The sequence below is a fragment of the Sus scrofa genome, chromosome 15 (genome assembly GCF_000003025.6).
Source record: "Sus scrofa isolate TJ Tabasco breed Duroc chromosome 15, Sscrofa11.1, whole genome shotgun sequence".
Classification (NCBI taxonomy): domain Eukaryota; kingdom Metazoa; phylum Chordata; class Mammalia; order Artiodactyla; family Suidae; genus Sus; species Sus scrofa.
Window position 1 is genome coordinate 130538299 of NC_010457.5, and position 19698 is coordinate 130557996.

Sequence of the window (19698 nt, forward strand, 5' to 3'; positions counted from 1 at the left end):
GCTGTTCCCTCTGCCAGGCACATGTTCACAAGCTCATTTCATTCAGGTCTCTACACAAGTCTTTCGCCTTAGTACAGGGCTTACCTAGTCACCCTGTCTTTATTCGTACTCTATCTCTTCTCTATGTTTTATCTGTTTTCATAGCATCTATCACTATGACCCCTTCCCTTGACCACACACACACACGCACACACACACACACACACACACACCAGAGAACACACATGTGCGTATCGTTGACTCATCTCCACACCAACACTCAACTTCCATAAACACAGGGTCTTTGCTATTTTGCAGTCATGTTCTCAGCACCTAAAAAATGCCTGGCACATAGAAGACACTCAACAAATAAGTGTCGAATGAATGAGTGACCTTCACAAGCCCTTATTTAATTTTATTTTTCAATTTTTTGCTTTTTAGGGCCACCTTCGCAGCATATGGAAGTTCCCAAGCTAGGGGTCAAATTGAAGCTACAGCTGCCACCTACACCACAGCCACAGCAACTCAGGATCTGAGCCACGTCTGCAACCTACACCACAGCTCACAGCAATGCCAGCTCCTTAACCTATGAGCAGAGCCAGGGATTGAACCCACATCCTCATGGATCCTAGTCAGGTTTGTTACTGCTGCGCCATGATGGAAACTCCTATAAGCCCTTATTTTAAAGCTGAGGAAGTCCAAGAGCAGAGAGGTGAGGAGGCCTCCTGGGGTCCCAGAGCCAGATGGCGGAAGAGGCTGGATGGAAAGACAGTTTTGTTTTGTCCCTTGGCCCCAACGTGTGCTCTCCCTGGTCCTGAAAGTGGGTGAACAGCATTACGGGCAATGCATTCAGAGCCCGTCAGAGCTCTGCTCATAACTGGTGGAAAATTCACAGACCATGAAAACATTGCCTTAAACATACTCTGACCTGGAGGTGGACACAGAGCAAAGAAGCCCGACTTTCTGGAGTTCCCATCATGGCTCAGTGGTTAATGAATCTGACTAGGAACCATGAGGTTGTGGGTTCGATCCCTGGCCTTGCTCAGTGGGTTAAGGATCCGGCGTTGCAGTGAGCTGTGGTGTGGGTCGCAGACGCGGCTCAGATCCCGAGTTGCTGTGGCTCTGGTGTAGGCTGGCAGCTACGGCTTGGATTAGACCCCTAGCCTGGGAACCTCCATATGCCGAGGGAGCAGCCCAAGAAATGGCAAAAAGACAAAAAGAAAAAAAAAAGAAAAGAAAAAAAGAAAAAGAAGCCCGACTTTCTGCTTCTCCCTCGAGCTCACAGACCTTGGTCACCTCCCCCATGCTCATGGAGTCACCACTGTTCCCCAGGCTTCACATCCAGACGTGAGTTCCGAGGTTCCTTTCACTCGGAAACTGAACCGACCTGCTTCTTCAAAACTGCACTCTTCTACTAATGGACACACCCCTCGAGCTGAGTGCCACTGGCTGTGAGGACTCAGCAAACTCAACTCAAGATTTGCCTCCAGGAGCAGCTGACCCATTTCTAACTCACACTCGAAGGCACCTTGATGCTGATTGGAGCCGCACTTAGTGTTTCAAAGAGCTGGGATGGGAACACACGCCACATTCCCCTTGCCTCGGAAATGATGAGTTTTAAAAATAAGCTGAAATCACCAATTAGCTGGAACAATGAAGTACTCTGAAGTTGAGAGGGACTTTTGTACAATGCTTCTAATATTTTGGCAGTGGTGGCTCTGAACATGCATTACAGCTATTCTTTTCAGAAGAAGTAATCGCTCCTTTGAGGAAAAATTACACTCTCGAAATTAGAAGGCTTTTCATCAAATAGATCCTGATTAAAGAAGTTACATTCCGTGCCTACTATGAGTGTGGTACAGGGCGTGGCACTGACAGGAGATGGAGGAACAGAGTCATGTACTATATATAGCAGTCCTGCCCTCAGGCCAGTCCCAATCTGATGTGGGTGGGAAAAAACAAAACAAAACAAAACAAAAAAACAAAACACAGCATGTGCTACAGAGAGAGAGGACAAAGAGAGGAAGGGGAAGGAAATCAAGCCCTTGATATATATCTGGATGCCTCAGATAGAATTCCATCTCATTCTATTCATTCATTCATTCGACAAATCTTTATTGAGCACCTACTATGTGCCAGAGATGGAGATATGTGTGGCTAGAACAAGGGTTTGTGTTCTCAATTTAATACGCATAAGCAGCCATGACTAGGGCCGTTGTAATCTCCCTGCATAGTCAGCAGTTCTCCTTGTTGCTCATTGGTAACAAACCTGACTAGGATTCATGAGGATGTGGGTTCAATCCCAGGCTCTGCTCAGTGGGTTAAGGATCTGGCATTGCCGTGAGAGGTAGTATATAGGTTGCAGGTATGGCTCGGATCTGGCGCTGCTGTTCCTGTGGCATAGGCTGGCAGCTGCAGCTCAGATTCAACCCCTAGCCTGGGAACTTCCAAATGCCTCAGGTGTGGCCTTAAAAAAGAAAAAAATAAAATCTCCCTGCAGAGTCAAAGAAGCCAGCCCAGATCTGAAGCTAACCTCACAGAGGTTGAATAACTTGCCCAAGGAGCTCAGCAAGAAAATGGCAAGGATGCAACAGGATTGAGACTGTTGGCTCCAGAGGCTGTGGTCAAGTGGGATGGGTCATGGTCTAGATGGTACCACGTCTCTTGGCTTCCTGACTCTGGCCCTTAGGGCTCATGTAACGTCAGGTGACAGGCATAGTCTCCAGGAAGGTTCTCAGTCTGATAGGGCCCAAATTTAAGTTCTAATGGTGTGAGATTTATCATTGTAACAGGGCATTCTGACTCCAAAACCCTGTGCTCTTAATCTTTATGTTATAATTTTAAAAAAATAAGAAATCTTTCTAGTTCTATGTCAATTGGGAAAGCTTCTAGGCCACATGAAAACCCAGTGTCTACAGCTACCTCCACACATGGCATTGCCCTTCTGACTGTCTGGTACCTTCTAGCCACCCTTCCAGCCACCCTTCCTCACTCCTGTCCCCACATATAGTCTTTTAGAGAGACCTCAAAGCTTCGGGGGCGCCCTCATTACATCAGTGTAAACAGGAGGCCACCAATGCCTTGGGCAAAGCTATTGCCAAAGTCAATAACCTCCTCTTAGGTTCTCCTGCGGCATTTGGTGCTAGTGACAATTCCCTGCTTTTTGAAAGTATTGCCCAAAAGTTTCAAGAAAAGAATCCATCACCCTTGATAAAAATTTTCCCCAAAAAAGAAACTCAATTGACCCTAATCTATAATTCATTTTACATTGTACATACACTTATATGACACCTATCAATGTTTTACTATTTAAAAATCACCTCCTGCCTTCAAGAAATTGTAATAAGGAGTTCCCGTCATGGCTCAGTGGTGAATGAATCTGACTAGGAACCATGAGGTTGTGGGTTCGATCCCTGGCCTCACTCAGTGGGTTAGGGATCCAGCGTTGCTGTGAGCTATGGTGTAGGTCACAGACGCAGCTCGGATCCCACATTGCTGTGGCTCTGGCATAGGCTGGCGGCTACAGCTCCGATTAGACCTCTAGCCTGGGAACCTCCATATGCCATGGGTGTGGCCCTAGAAAAAGACCAAAAAAAATTATAATAAAAATTAAAATAAAAACTACAGCATAGAATTTATTACTTAATTGACTCAATATCTAACCCATCATATTCAAACATCTTGGGATTACTGATGAGTCAAAAATCCTCTTTGTCCTGACAGCTGATATAGAAACTAAAGGAAAAGATCAAAACATTAGCAAATTTGGAATGGAAGCTTCTTGGCTGAAAATAATATTTTTACTTACCATGAAACGTTCTCTTCTCAAGAGAAATGAGCATTGCTCAAGACCCCATCTCTTGGAAGAGACTTAGTGGGAAGTTTTTGTTCTCTGCTGACAAGAACCTGGCTCGAATTAATTCATTCATCAAACAAGATCATTTCTCATGAACAGACTTGCAAAAATGAAAAGCACAGCGGGATAAATTTTCAAAAGGAAACACACTTCCCACTGCTGGAGAGTTCTCACGCCTATACCTGGAGCTTCAGAGGTCAATCAACTGATGTTAATTAACCTGTAAATAATTTTTTCAAGAGGACACATAGTTTTCCTAGGGAAACACAAAGTTTTCCAAGAATATTCAAAATTAAGTAGAAAACCCCTCATTTCAAGGAACCAGTCCCTCTTTTTAGACAAATGGCTGAATAATTCTTCTCTTAAGAAGACTCCTATTCGACAGAAGAAAACTGAAAGCATGACAAGGTCCTGAGTCACATGTTTTTAGCAGGAAAGTCCCCAGCTCACAGTGTGGCTGCTCACACAAGAAAAAGGTATAAGATGATGGAGAACATGGGCTTGGGAGGCAGGCAGAGGACCTGGGTTCGAATCCCAGCCCCAAGTTCCTGTTGCGGCTCAGTGGGTTAAGAACCTGACTGGTATCTGTGAGGATGTGGGTTCAATCCCTGGCTTTGCTCAGTGGGTTAAGGATCTGGCTCTGCTGTGAGCTGTGGTGTAGGCCAAAGATGCAGCTTAGATCCTGCATCGCTGTGGCTGTAGTGGAGGCTGTCAAGTGCAGCTCCTATTCACCCCCTCGCCTGGGAACTTCCATATGCCACAGGTACAGCCCTAAAAAAGAAAGAAAGAAAAAAAATTCAGTGGAGATTATCTAAAGTTGTTTAAACTGTGTTATCTATCTCTAAAATAAGACTTCATGTTATTTCATGAAAATTGGGAAGTGTTAAATCTATGATATTTAGAAAATGGAAGAATAGAGAGTATTTATTAAAACAATAACATCTTACAAATCTGGTGTTATAAAAAATAGTTTTGTTGTTCTAATAGAAGAAATAGAAGATAATCATTTTGTAAGTTGAGGCCTATTTGCCATCCCTTGGCACCTAGCACAATTCTAATGAATTTACTGAAAATCACCAAAATGTCCCTGAGTTGAGTAATTGTCAAAATCTATATTCCTATAAGGCAATTCTCTGGCCCTGAAGCCAACTGAGAATCAAGGTACTATTTTTATTGTTGTTGATATTAGAAGAGCCACAGGGAATCCTGTGTGTCTATATATGTGTGTACATATAAACGTGATACCTAGAAACACCCAGCAAAAGCCATGGTGAGCTATCCTCATGGAAGACGTTAAATCATCTGAGATGACAGAAGTAAAAGTCTTCTCCCTACTAATAAGCAAAAAAATAATTAGCAGTGCTTCTGGAAATTTCAAATCAATAGTTAAACCCTGACAGTGCAGAAATGCCTAAAATCTGAATAAGCCAAATTTAAAATGTATTAAGTAGCCACATCATTACAAATTATATCAGCGGCTTTCTAGAGAAGGGGGCACAGTACAAAGTTTCACATACTATGTATTTATAGAAATGGAGTATTTTTGAAGAAAAAAAAAATAAAGTTATAGTCAAAGATAAAATAAGGTCTCTGTTTCAAAACACATATATGCATCAGATTCACATTAACTAAATACTTAGGTGAAAACCAAATTTTTAAATGCCTAATAGAAAATATAGGTGAATATCTTTTAGATCATTAGGCAGGAAAATATTTTCTTAAAGGAGACATAAAACGTAGTAACTAGAAAAGTAATGTTTGCAAAATATAATAAGAACGTCCATTCATCAAAAGATCCCACGAAGTGAAAAGAAAAATTGCAAACTTGGAGCAAATATTTGCAATTCATACAACTGATACATTTTTAGAACAAAAAAGAAAAAAGAACTCTTGCAAACCAACAAGAAGAGCACTCACGCATACAGACACACACATATGCATTTGGGCAGGAGAGAGGAAAATCAATAATAAGCATTATTGGCGACACACAAAATACAGATATCACAATGAGGTACTTTTTACACCCATTGAGTCAGCAGAGCTTAAAACTTCTGACACTAACAAAATATTGAAGAAGATCTGAATCCATAAGCTTGCTTGCACATTTCATGCGGCAAGTGTATATTAGTGCAATCACTTCAGAAAACAGTCTGGCATGACCTCCTATAACTGATCAATCATGTTATGTTATATTCCAGCAGTGTGACTCTTTGGTACAACCTACAACAGAGGATACACAAGAATGTGCTTATTGGTCCCTGCCCATTGAAGAACAGAGCAACGAAATCTCACACAGCAGTCCTAGAGAATGAACTCCAACCACGTGGATGCATCTTCACAATAAGGCATTAAGTAAAAAAGCTAAGCACCAGAGAATTACATGCACGATACCGTTAACATGATTCATGCATGAGACTGTTTTTATAAATTTGAGAACAGTTAAAACAAAAATAAAATCTTCTATTAAAACATGTAAATATTAAAATCATAAGAAAAGGAAAAAAAGGATGGATCAAGTTATCCTCAAGATTCAGGGTAACTGTTAACTCTGGATTGTAAGGTGAGATCGAGGGACCGGTTGATGAAGTGACTATATAGGGTTGGTTCTCAGGTCTAACTTTCAGTTTTGGTGGTGATTCCATCCGTGATTACTGCATATTAAAACAGCTACTAAGTAAATATATAAAAGCATGCTATGGAGTTCCCGTTGTGGCTCAGCTGAAACGAATCTGACTAATATCCATGAGGACACAAGTTCGATCCTTGGCTTTGCTCAGTGGGTTAAGGATCTAGCATTGCCGTGAGCTGTGGTGTCTGTGCACATGAGTTCCATTAAAAAATAGGGAGTTCAGTGGTTAATGAACCTGACTAGTAACCATGAGGTTGTGGGTTCGATCCCTGGCTTCGCTCAGTGGGTTAAGGATCTGGCATTGCCGTGAACTGTGGTATAGGTCAAAGACACGGCTCGGATAACGTGTTGCTGTGGCTGTGGCGTAGGCTGGCAGCTGCAGCTCTGATTGGACCCCTAGCCTGGGAACCTCCATACGCCGTGGGTGTGGCCCTAAAAAGACTAAAAAAAAAAATTGAGAAATCTCTGAGAACAGACTCAGACAAACTATCAAACTGAAATCATTTAAGTCCAAACAGTGCCAAGCTTCATCTACCAGCCCTGAGACTGTTTATAAAAGGATGTTTACACATCTTAGCATTATTTACAAAAGAGAAACTGAGACTATCTCAAAGACGCATCTGTGGGGGAATAGTTTAAAACATCAGGCCATATCCATACCCTTTCATTCGCTCGTCTTATCAACACATTGTCTGAGCATCCAGGACTCAGACCCTGGGGGACCCAAAGTTGAACAGAAGGGATTCAGGCCCCGCTCTCACGGGGTTGGCTCTGGTGGAGAAGACAGGCAGGAATCAGAGTCACATATGCAGACGTCTACTGAGAACCGATGCAGAATAATGCCATTTGCAGCAACATGGAGGCAACTAGATTCTTGTACTAAGTGAAGTAAGTCAGAAAGAGAAAGACAAATACCAATATGATGTCCCTTACATGTGGAATCTAAAGGATGGCACAAATGAACCCATCTGCAGAATGGAAACAGACTCACAGACCTAGAGAACAGACTTGTGGTTGCTAAGGGGGAGGGGGGAGGGAGTGGGATGGATGGGGAGTTTGGGGTTGGTAGATGCAAACTATGACATTGAGAATGGATAGGAAACGAGGTCCTGCAGAGGGACCAGTCTCTTTTGATAGACCATGATGGCAGATAATATAAGAAAGGGCATGTGTATATATATATATACGACTGGGTCCTTTGCTGTACAGCAGAAATCGATAAAACATTATAAATCAAGAACATGATGGAGGATAATGTGAGAAAAAGAATGTGTATATATATATGTATAATTGGGTCACTATGCTTTACCTCAGAAATTGACAGAACACTGTAAATCACCTATAATAAAAATGTTTTAAAAAGAAAACAGATGCAGGCTGTAAAAGAGGAGAAGGGAAGGAGACGTGGCTTGAACAAGGAAAGGGGGCATTTAACAAGTCTGAAATAGAAACCTGGGGGCAGTTAATCGGACAAAGGGAGGCAGCAGGGAGAGAGCTGCCGGGCACAGGGAAGAGAAGGCAGCCCCTGCAGCAGCGGGGAGTTCGAACAGGTAGGGAGATGAAAGGCCAGGGCAGCTGGTCCCAGAGCAAAGTGGGCAGTGGAGCGGGAGGGGGCTGGAAAAGTGAGTGAGTGATGGTCACAGAGGAGAACGAGGCTGAGGATTCAGGTCCTCACCCGAAGAGAAGAGCGCTGTGCAGAAGATGAAGTGGGAAAGCAACTGTGTTGCTCTGCACTGGAGAACCACCACCCACGCCGGGTGAGGCTGGAGAGTCTGGGGAGACTGATGTAACGAGAGCCAGGGCTCACTCTGCATGACCATCTGGCTGCAGGGTACAGCACGGTCGAGAGCGGATGGAGAGACAGTGGGAGGTTATCTCAGCAGCCCAGACAAGGGGCAGAGGCACCTAGCCCGGGTGGTAGGGGTGGGGGGGCTGCAGAGAAGGTGGTGGGTTGAGAGGTCTTCAGGTGCAAAGTGGAGAGCACCTGCAGGCAGAAAGGATGTAGATGGGGCAGGGAGGGAGCCTAGGGTGACTTGCAGATGTCTGGCTTGTAGAAATAGATGGAATACCGGAGGCTGGGCTGCATGGAGCCAGGGACATGATGAGCTCAGTCTGGGAATGACTGAGCCTAAGGTGGCCTGGAACACATCAACAGAGATGCCACGGAGGCAGTGGCCTGACCAGGAGACACGCATTTAGGATACACTTTATAAAACTGTTTAAAGGAATAAGGTAGCTCCATATGTATTGATATAGAAGGATACGTGTGATCTGTTCGTAAATAAACGCTGCAAAAAGTAAGTTGTAGCTCAGTATGCATACAATCATCACTTTTAAAAAATATCAAAAAATACTTAATCATCTGATCTGCAAGGGCATTATACTCACACACAGACACACACATACATAGAGACACACACACTCACAAACACTGATCTGGGAAAAAATACACCAAACTATCAACTTGCTCTTATGATTTTATCAAGTTTGGGTTTCAATAGAGGCGTGAAGGACTGTCACTTTTTTGTTTATGGATTTCTACATGGATGGGCCTTGTTTCTTACAATGAGCACTTCATCTAACTCCCACTTCACTCCATCCCTCTCTCCATCCCCAGGATGAGATGCAAAAGGAAAGATGATGTCACTTTTGCACATTATTGATAACAAAAAAAATGAGTAATGTCAGAAGTTTCCATGTGGTGCAGAGAGTTAAGGATTCCCCCATTGCCAGGGCTGTGGTTGCAAACGCAGGATGGATTATTCCTGGCCCCTGGCCTGGGAACTTCTACATGCCTAGAGTGCAGCAAAAAAAAAAAAAAAAAAAAGGAGTAATTTGGGGTTGCTTTTAAGCTGCATTGAAATAGCCAAATCAAATGTTCACCTACAAAATGCCGTCCCTGCTTCTTGAGGGTTTATAACCGAGTTGGCCGAGCAGTGAGTCAATAAGATGATAGCTGGGAAACAGAAATCTGTGGACACACTGTCCACTGCCCTCTAAGAGTCACCTCTGTGCTCTGAGGATCTGAAGGTCTCATGCACAATCTGAGAATCCCCCTACCAACCAAGGAAAACTGAAGACTTGCCCCCCCATGCAGGACAGTGTTCCAAAAATTTAGGCTAATGAACACAAGGAAATTAACACAAATGAGAGGACTGGATAGCTTTTCCTGATAACCTGCAAGGTTTACCTAACTTTTTCTTAAAGTTACTTAGCTTCAACACCCAGCACAGCACCAGCCCACCCTCGGTAAATATTTGCACAATTGTTTTTTGAAACACCATTTTTTTTTTTGAAATATCATTATCCCAGAACAAAAATGGTGGAATGCTAGAACAGAAGCATCCTGATGTCAGGAAACAGCCAGAGAGGATTTTATCCCCACGGGAATGTCCTTCCTCCACTGCCATGATCATGCGCTGATGGACCCAAACAAGACAAAGTCACATAGTCCAACAGCTGGACAAAATATTGCTAAACCATCCTTAATTAGTAAGTGACTATTCTACAGAGAGACACAGAGTAACTACTAACAACAGAAACCTTACCTGCAAGGCAGACACAGGTGAAGTTGCCCCCGTCTTGCTTTTCGTTGGCGTCAACACAGCTCGCATTGTTCAGGCAGGGTTTCCTCTGGCAGGCATCAAATTCTTCACAGAAAGTACCCGTGTATTGATCATCACAGTCACAGGAAAAAGTTGCCTAAGACACAAACATTCGGTGCATGTCACTTGAGTCCTCTGAAATGTGTGCATTGACTATGAAACTCGAAGTTCAAACATGTCACTTCTTTTTATAATTATACCGACACTGAGTAGTTTAACCATATCACATACCATGATCTGATTAAAATCACAGCTTTAAGAGAAATAGCCTATTTCTTTATAGGTTAATTTCTTTTTTTCTTAGTTTTCTTTTTATTGCCGCACCTGTGGCATATGGAGATTCCCAGGCTAGGAGTCGAATAGGAGCTGCAGCTGCCAGCAGACACCACAGCTACAGCAACACAGGATTCTGAGCCACGTCTATGACCTATGCTGCAGCTTGCAGCAGTGCTGGTTCTTTAACCCACTGATCGGAGGCCAGGGATTGAACCCGCATCCTTGTGGATACTAGTCCCGTTCTTAACCTGCTGAGCTACAACAGGAACGCCACAGGTTCATTTCAAACATACATTTATTTATTTACTTACTTATTTATTTTTTAGGGCTGCGCTCAAGGCATATGGAAGTTCCCAGGCTAAGGGGTCAAATTGGAGCTACAGCCACGGGTCTACACCATAGCCACTGCAACGCAGGATCCAGGCCACGTCTGGGACCTACACCACAGCTCATGGCAACACCAGATCCCTGACCCACTGAGTGAGGCCAGGGATCAAACCGCATCCTCATGGATACTAGTCAGATTTGTTTCCACTATGCCACAATGGGAACTCCACAAACTTTTTTTTTCTTTTTCAGCCACACCTTGGCATATGGAAGTTCCCAGGCCCGGGATCAAATCCAAGCTGCAGCTGTGACATTGGCAATGCCAGATCCCTAACCCCCTGCACCACGATGGGAACTACATCAAACATTTATTTTTATTGATATGTATCCACATGGTTTTCAATATTCCTAAACCAGAAATGGAAAGAATAATTATTTTAAGCAAAAAATAAAGCTTCGCTAACTTGACATGGAAATGACAGTTTTGCTAGAGCAGATATATCATGCTATGGCCACTAAATTAGATGTCCCTCCAGCTGAAACCCTTCAGCACAGATAGTGCTCACAACAAAAACATCATCAAATGTGTTACAGCCTCCCTCCCCCTCATCCCTTCCAGAGCACTGAGAGAATTCAATGAATCACCCTAAAAAAGAGCCCCAATGAAGCAGCCATGCAGATGACCTGAGTGTGAGGGAAAAATAAAAGGAACTGTTTTGCTTGGCTAGTTACTTTAGTAAAAGACCACAACTCAACCCAGAGAACTGATTTTGGTTGGAAGCTTCATTTCTGAGACAGTGACATAATCCAAATAAAACTGGGCCTTCCTGCTCTATTCCTAATGCTGGCCAGAGTGTGGTCAAAAAGAAACACATCTGGCTCTGAAGCCTGTGCAGATGTTACTGCAGATTCTCATGAAGAATGGAGAGGAGAAGACAAAGGAGAATGGCAGAAACAACACTTACTGCTTAAGAAATCAAAACAAAGAGTTCCCGTTGTGGCTCAGCGGAAACGAATCTGACTAGGACTCAGGTTCGATGCCTGGCCTTGCTCAGTGGGTTAAGGATCCAGTGTTGCCTGTGAACTGTGGTGTAGGTTAAAGAGGCGGCTTGGATGTGGTGTTGCTCTGGTGGTGGTGTAGGCCAGCAGCTATGGCTCCAACTGGACCGCTAGCCTGGGAAATTCCATATGCCATGGGTGTGACCCTAAAAAGACCAAAAAAATAATAATAATAATAATCAAAATAAAACAGACAAAGTCACCTTTCCCAGTTCTCTCCCAGGCCCAAACATCAGGCTGGTGTTCCAAAGCCCCGCCCACAGCCTCTCCCAGCCCCACCTCCCTCACCCTGGAGGGAGTAGGGGACCCAGCTCTTGCCCTTGATCTTACTGAGAGACTCAGGCTCCTCCAGGTGTTGCTAACCCAGGATCCCCCCCAGTACCCACCCCTCCACCAAGGACAAAGCACGACCTTCTTGTCTCCTAAAAAACAAAAGGGTTGTCTTGTCTTCTCTTCAACATTTTTTTGTCTCTTCATCGAGTTTCACATTTCTTGTCCCTTTCTTGACAAATTTACTGCCAAATATTTCGATTTCTTTGTAGCTCTCGCTAATAAGATGTGTTCCTCATCCCTTCTTTGTAATACCCATTATACTTGCTAGCAATTATCACTGGCATGTAAAATGCTAGGGTTCTGTTATCCATCATCACGCTGAGCTCTCCTTACCGTCAAAGGTTTAAGTTGATTCTCTGGAGTTTTCTAGACAAAACGACCCATCCCCCAAAACGAGCATTAATTGCAAAGCATGACAATGTTGCCTTCCCTTCTCCAGTCCTCACATTTATACTGGTGGTGCTTCCAGAATAATTTTGATTCCAAAGGGAGGTTTGTAGAATTTCCACTAAAGAATGCTTGGAATGGTGACCAAATTTTATTAAATGTCATTTAAGATTCTATCTTAAAAAAAAAAAAAAAAAAGGCTTTTTCATCTCTAACCTATCAATATGTGAACTGAATGTTTAAATTCCCTACGACCAACTCCTTGCATTCCTGGAAGGAAAACCCACAGGTTTTTCTAGGTAAAACTGTTCCGTGGCTGCATTCTATTTGTGGTTATATTTCTATGCCTTCCATCTAACTTGCCCTTCCCTCCACAGACTCCTTTTCCAAGAAAAGCTGTCCCTTGCATGAAGAGATCATAGCTTACACCTTAAGAGGATATCCCTTGCCACAAACCAGGAGAAGATAGACCTCTGACCTCAGCAGTCAACCAAGAAGCTAGCCAGTCAAACATGACATTTAGTTCAACCAAATCACCTAGATTTTACATAGGTGGCTTTCTTTTGTTAGTCAAATGTTTTGTTGTTGTTGTGGAGAATATATGACAACTCCTTATAAACTACATAATCAAGTCTTCTTTAGTTTAAGCACACATTCTTCAATTCTATCTTAGAAACCAGAACAATTGGAAAAACAGAACGGCTTTTTCTACTTAGGATAGAGCCAAATTTTCTGCCTTCTATTTCTATCATCTCACACCTTCTTGTGGAAAATGGCAATTCCCTCTGCCTTCTAGCAATTGTTGACTTCCTATCTGTTTTTCCATGATGTTTTGAAGGTTATTTTTTTCCTTTTGTGTGTGTGTTTTATAGACTCTGTAGTTGAAAGCTGGGAAAAGCTCATCAAGGACTTTTAGAAAGGCAGCCATGTAATTAGGAAACTCCTTTTCTAGATCTGCCTTCTACCTAAATGACATTTCTCCAGGAAGACATAGAGATGGCCGACAGGCACATGAAAAGATGCTCAACATCTCCTGCTAAAATCTAGAGCAAGACAAGGATGCCCATTCTCACCACTTTATTCAACATAGTATTGGAAGTCCTAGCCACAGTAGTTAGACAAACAAAAGAAATAAGTGTGTCCAAATTGGAAGAGAAGAGATAAAAGTGTCACTCTATGCAGATGACATGATACTATATACAGAAAACCCTAAGGACACTACACAAAAACTACTCGAACTAATCAATGAATTCAGCAAAGTAGCAGGATATAAGATTAATATTCTGAAATTGGTATGTATTTCTATACATTAACAATGAAATACTAGAAAAGGAATATAAAAATACAATACCTTTTAAAACCCCCCAAAAATTAAATACCTAGGAATAAACCTGACGAAGGAGTAAAAGCCTTATTTGTTGAGAACTATAAAACATTAATCAAGGAAATCAAAGAGGATTCAAAGAAATGGAAAGATATCCCATGCTCCTGGATTGGAAGAATTAATATCATTAAAATGGCCATACTACCCAAAGCAAGTTATAATCCTTATCAAATTACCCAGAATATTTTTCACGGAACTAGAACAAATAATCTGAAAATTTATACGGAACCACAAAAGACTCAAAATTGTTAAAGCAATCCTGAGGAAAAAAAAAAAAAAAACAAAAAGCAAGCAGGAGGCATTCCTCTCCCAGACTTCAGAAAATACTACAAAGCTACATTAATCAAGACAGTGTGGTACTGGTACAAAAATAGACATGGAACAGATCTTGTCCACTCCAGACCAATGGAGCAGAATAGAAAGCCCAGAAATAAACCCAAACTCTTATGGTCAACTAATCTTTGACAAAGGAAGCAAGAATATAAAATGGGAAAAATACAGTGTCTTCAGCAAGCAGTGCAGGGAAAACTGGACAGCTGCATGTAAATCAGTGAAACTAGAACACACCCTCACACCATGCACAAAAATAAACTTGAAATGGCTTAAAGACTAAAACGTAAGACCAGACACCATCAAACTTCTAGAAGAGAACATAGGCAAAACATTCTCTGACATCAACCAGAAAAATATTTTCTTAGGTCAGTCTCCCAAGGCAACAGAAATAAAAACAAAAATAAAACAATGGGGCCTAATCAAACTTACAAGCTTTTGCACAGCAAGGGAAACCATTAAAAAAAAAAAAAAAAAAGATGACCTACAGAATGGGAGAAAATAGTTTCAAATAATGCAACTGACAAGGCTTAATATCTAAAATATGCAAACAAATTATACAACTCAACGGCAAAAAAAAAAAAACCCCACAAACAACAACCCAGTTGAAAAATAGGCGGAAGAAGACCTGAATAGACATTTCTCCAAATAAGATACACAGATAGCCAACAAGCACATGAAAAAATGCTCAACATCACTAATTATTAAATAAATGCAAATCAAAACTAAAATAGGATACTACCTTACACCAGTCAAAATGGCCAACATTAATAAGACTACAAATAGCAAATGCTGGGAAGTGTGTGGAGAAAAGGGAACCCTCCTACACTGTTGATTGGTACAACTACTATGGAAAACAGTAAGGAGGGGCCTCAGAAAACTAAATACAGAACTATCATATGACCCAGCAATCCCACTTCTGGGCATATATCCAGACAAAACTTTCATTCAAAAAGATACATGCACCCTTATATTCACAATAGCCAAGACAAGGAAGCAGCCTAAATGTCCATCAACAAAGGAATGGGTTAAGAAGATGAAGTACATATATAAAATGGAATACCACTCAGCCATAAAAAAGAACAAGATAATGCCATTCACAGCAACAAGGATGAAACTAGAGAGTCTCATACTAAGTGAAGTAAGTCAGAAAGAGAAAGACAGATACCATATGATACTACTTATATGTGGAATCTAAAATACGGCACAGATGACCTAAGCACAGAAGTAGAAACAGACTCACAGACATGGACAGAAAACTTGTGGTTGCCAAGGGGGAGGGGGAGGGAGTGGGATGGACTGGGAGTTGGGGGTTAATAGATGCAAACTGTTACATTAGAATGTATAGACAATGAGGTCCTACTGCATAGCACAGGAAACTATGTCCAGTCACTTGTGATGGAAGATGATGAAAGATAATACGAGAAAAAGAGTGTATAGATGTATGACTGGGTCACTTTGCTGTACAGCAGAAATTGATAGAATGTAAATCAACTATAATACAAAAAATGCTCAGTATTTTTAACAGAGAAATGCAAATCAAAACTAAAATGAGGTATCACCTCACACCTGCCAAATGGCCATCATTAAAAAGTCTACAAACAACAAATACTGCAGAGGGTCTGGAGAAAAGGGAACCACCCCACACACACACACTGTTGGTGACAATGTAAATTGGGGCAGTCACTATGGAAAAGAGTAACAAGGTTCTTCAGAAAACTAAAGATAGGGTTGCCATATGATCCAGCAATCCCACTCCTGGGCGTATACCTGAAGAAAACTTTAATTCAAAAAGATACATGTACCCCCAATGTTCACTGCAGCTCTATTCACAAAAGCCAAGACACGGAAACAACCTAAATGTTCAGACAGATGAATGGATAAAGAAGATGTGGTATTCATACATACATGAAATGATGCCATTTGCAGCAACACCGATGGACCTAGGAGATTATCATGCTGAGAGAAGTAAGTCAGAAAGAAAAAGACAAATACTATATGCTATCACGTATATGTGGAATCTGAAATATGACACAAATGAACTTATTAACAAAAGAGAAACTGACTCACAGACAGAGGAAACAAATTTAGGGTGACCAAAGGGGAAAGGGGGTGGGAGAGGTACAAATTAGGAGTTTGGGATGAGCAGATACAAACTACAATATATAAAATGGATAAACAACAAGGTCGTACTGTACAGCACAAGGAACTAGAGTCAATATCCCGTGATAAGCCATAATGGTAAAGAATATGAAATATGCATGTGTGTATAAAATTGAATCACTTTGCCGTACACCAGAAATTAACACATTATAAATCAACTATCCTTCAATAAAAACATAAATAAATAAAATTTTAAAAATTAAAAAATCCTGTCCTTGCTCAAATGGGCAAGAACGCACAACTCTGATATTTGCAGGGGGCTGTCTTGAGCCCCTGGTGCATCTGCAGATTTGTAACCGCCTCTGAATGTAAGAGCTGAGCATGCCCAGAGCGTGCCTTTCCAGATTGGGCCTCAGCATCATCATACATTACTCCATGTCATTGCTTTTGGCAGCTACCCTCTAAAACTGACTTGGTTTGTATCCACTCATTCCATTTTGCAGATAAATTTCTTTGGTTATTTAGGGGACACATTTTGCATATAATTCATCTGGCGGGGACACATTTTGCATATAATTCATCTGGCAAATTCCATGGAAAATACGTTGCTTGTGAAAATAAATTACTAAAAGCCCCAAATCAAATACCTTGGAGTTAGCATTGACTGAATTTAAAGCAAAAGCAAAAATGGCACTTTCTGTTTTGCTTTGTTTTAAGCAGCAGGAAGCTTGAAAGAAACCTCAACAATTGTTTTTGACTGAGCAAAGCACTGAAGTGATTCTTAAATGTTGATTCATGGGTGAGGAAGAAGATTAACAAAGTTAATCAAATTTTAATTAAATCTTTGGGTATTCTATGTCAGGCTGTCCATAAAGTTAGATGTCTTCCAAAGTCTATTTTCTAAGAACAAAGAGCTTTCCTATAGTATTAAAAAGTTCCTGTTGACGTGTAAGGGGCCATAAATATTTATTAGGAAACAATGTTTTTAAAGAATTTGTTATTTTAAAAACTCTGTGATCACTTACATTTCTATGCTATTCTATTCACCTGGAGACGTTTAACCCACATGTATGATGATATCACTAATCTATGTCCAACTGATTTAACTGGCATAAGAGGCAAAACGGACGTAGTTAAAATTAGCAGCATAGCTAAATTACAGAAAGGGAATTCCTTGCAAAATTACTGTTATTTATATGTGAAATTATTTTTTCAAGTAAAATGAAAAATGACCCTCAGGGATTAATTTTTTTAAACCAATGCAGAATCTCAATTTTTCTCAACAGTGTTCAGTCAAATATTCCATTTGTACAGTAATCATACTTTCTCGGACAGTGGTAGGAAGCTAACTTTGAGACGTCCTGGCTTAAAAAAATTTCAGTCATACCTGCAGTCACTGACTCACCCACACCTACTGCGCACTTTTGAAGAGCCAGGCACTGTTCTGGGGACAGAGAAGTGAACAAGACTCTCATGGAGACTATAATCTAGTGGGAGTGGCCGACAAAGTGCGTGATAATTCATTAATTTGGTGATAAAGGCTCCTAGGAACATTAAGAAGGGAAGGGAAAGAGAAGGGCCCTGTAAGAAACATCCCTGTTAAACCTACTGTTGCATTTGCCATGAGGACTTTGGCAAGAACGCTACTGGGTGTTCATCATTTTTTGCCTCATTTATAAAGTCCCACCTAAGAAAATCCACTTTGTTAGTCCTGGGAACAGATGTTTTGTCCTCATGAACGATGGAGATCACGTGACTGCCCATTTTTCCCCTTTTTGACTTGGCCGCCGTAGCTCAGCGTCTACTAGAAAATCAGCTTCAACATAGGACTCTGGGACTCATAGAAGTACCTCCCCTTTCCCACTTGGCTATTGCTTTCTGATTTGTATTTTCTCTGACTCCTATTTTTTTGCACTTTTATACATCAATACTTTAAAAAACATGGAGCCAAATGTATGAATAAAGAAGTCTAAATTCCTCAGTGTGACGCACAAGTCATTGGCACTCTGGCCCCAGATTAATTTTTCTGTCTCAGTCTCTACAACTTCACCTCTCAGTAAAGCTCGCTTGTCATGAACAAATCATGCTGGGGAAAGTTTTCTGAGGAGCTTTATTTCTCTCTTTCAGAGTCAGAATGTGTCAATTCTTGTTCACTTTCTTCCTTAAACAAAGTATACAGATGGAGTTCCCATTGCGGCTCAGAGGCTTAAGAACCCAACGTTATCTCTGTGAGGATGAGAGTTCGATCCCTGGCCTCGCTCAGTGGGTTAAGGATCTGGCATTGTCACACGCTGTGGCATAGGTCACAGATCTGTCTCGGATCTTGTGTTGCCGTAGTTATGGCATAGGCTGGCAGCTGCAGCTCCAATTCTACCCCAGCCTGGGAACTTCCATATGCCGCAGGTGCAGCCATAAAAAGAAAAAAGAAAAAAAAGTGTTCAGAAAACACACACCTCTTTTTGGTGTTCCAGTGACATCAGTATAAACATAAAAAACCCAGCTGGCTAGACACTGAGTCTCATTTTTTATAGAGCCTGCTCCCACCGAATTATCTCTTTAATCTTCCCCACATCCATTAGGTAAGTATTCCTGGATCCATATTAGGAGTTGAGAACAGACTTGACAGAGAGGTCAGATAAATTGCTTAAGGTGTCCCAGCCAGCAAGTGTAAAGTCAAGACTCAAACCCAGATCATCAGATTCCAAATCCTTTTCCACTCACAGTTGCATATCATCCTGTCATCACCAGGATGGCCTGTGGGCACCATAGACCCACATGGGGGTGCCCTTCACACCCAATGGCAGTGGTACTTTACTTCCTCCTCCAGATTTCTGCAGTTTTTCTACTTCCTCTCTTGCTGCCTGGCTGTCCTCCTATCAGCATCATTAACTGTCCTTTTGGTTCACTGATTCCAGTTTTCTTTAGCCTTAAGAATAATACTAAATTTATTCAAATAAGGGATCAAAACGGGAATAACTACCTTCCCGAGGGCTGAAAGCACCTCGTGTACATAAAGCGCCTGATCACTCGTGGACAGACTGGGAAACTATGACTGGATGATTCGTCACCAGAATTGAGGCTCCATGACTTCTGGGGCTCTGGTTGTGCACACCCAATAGACATTTGAGTGTTCACCGAATCAAGTTGACTTCATAACAGGCTTCTAGACTCATAGGAAAGTTCTGTGTGGGATAAAGGTCCTCTTCTCCTACTTCCTTGTCTACCTCCAATGATCTCGCGTTTCACTAAAATAGAAGCAGAGCCACTTATACATTCTTCATCCACACCAAATCTTGGAGTGAGGATTGGGAGGGCAATCTCAAACCCAAAAAGGTTAAACCACTGCAAATGAAAAGGGGATGATTTAGCCACTCCTGGCTAATGGGCCCTCAAAGCCAATTTCACCTTCAGTCACGGACCAGCCTGATTC

General features: G+C 41.7%; 1 protein-coding gene across 1 annotated transcript in view; it reads right to left on the bottom strand.

The window, feature by feature from the left end:
* DNER (delta/notch like EGF repeat containing) overlaps nucleotides 1-19698 on the bottom strand; it is a 339885-nt gene that overhangs the window by 124140 nt on the left and 196047 nt on the right. Inside the window, exon 6 of the mRNA XM_021076495.1 lies at nucleotides 10013-10166. Coding sequence (XP_020932154.1) covers nucleotides 10013-10166 — 154 coding nt within the window. The remainder of the gene's footprint in view (nucleotides 1-10012; nucleotides 10167-19698) is intronic.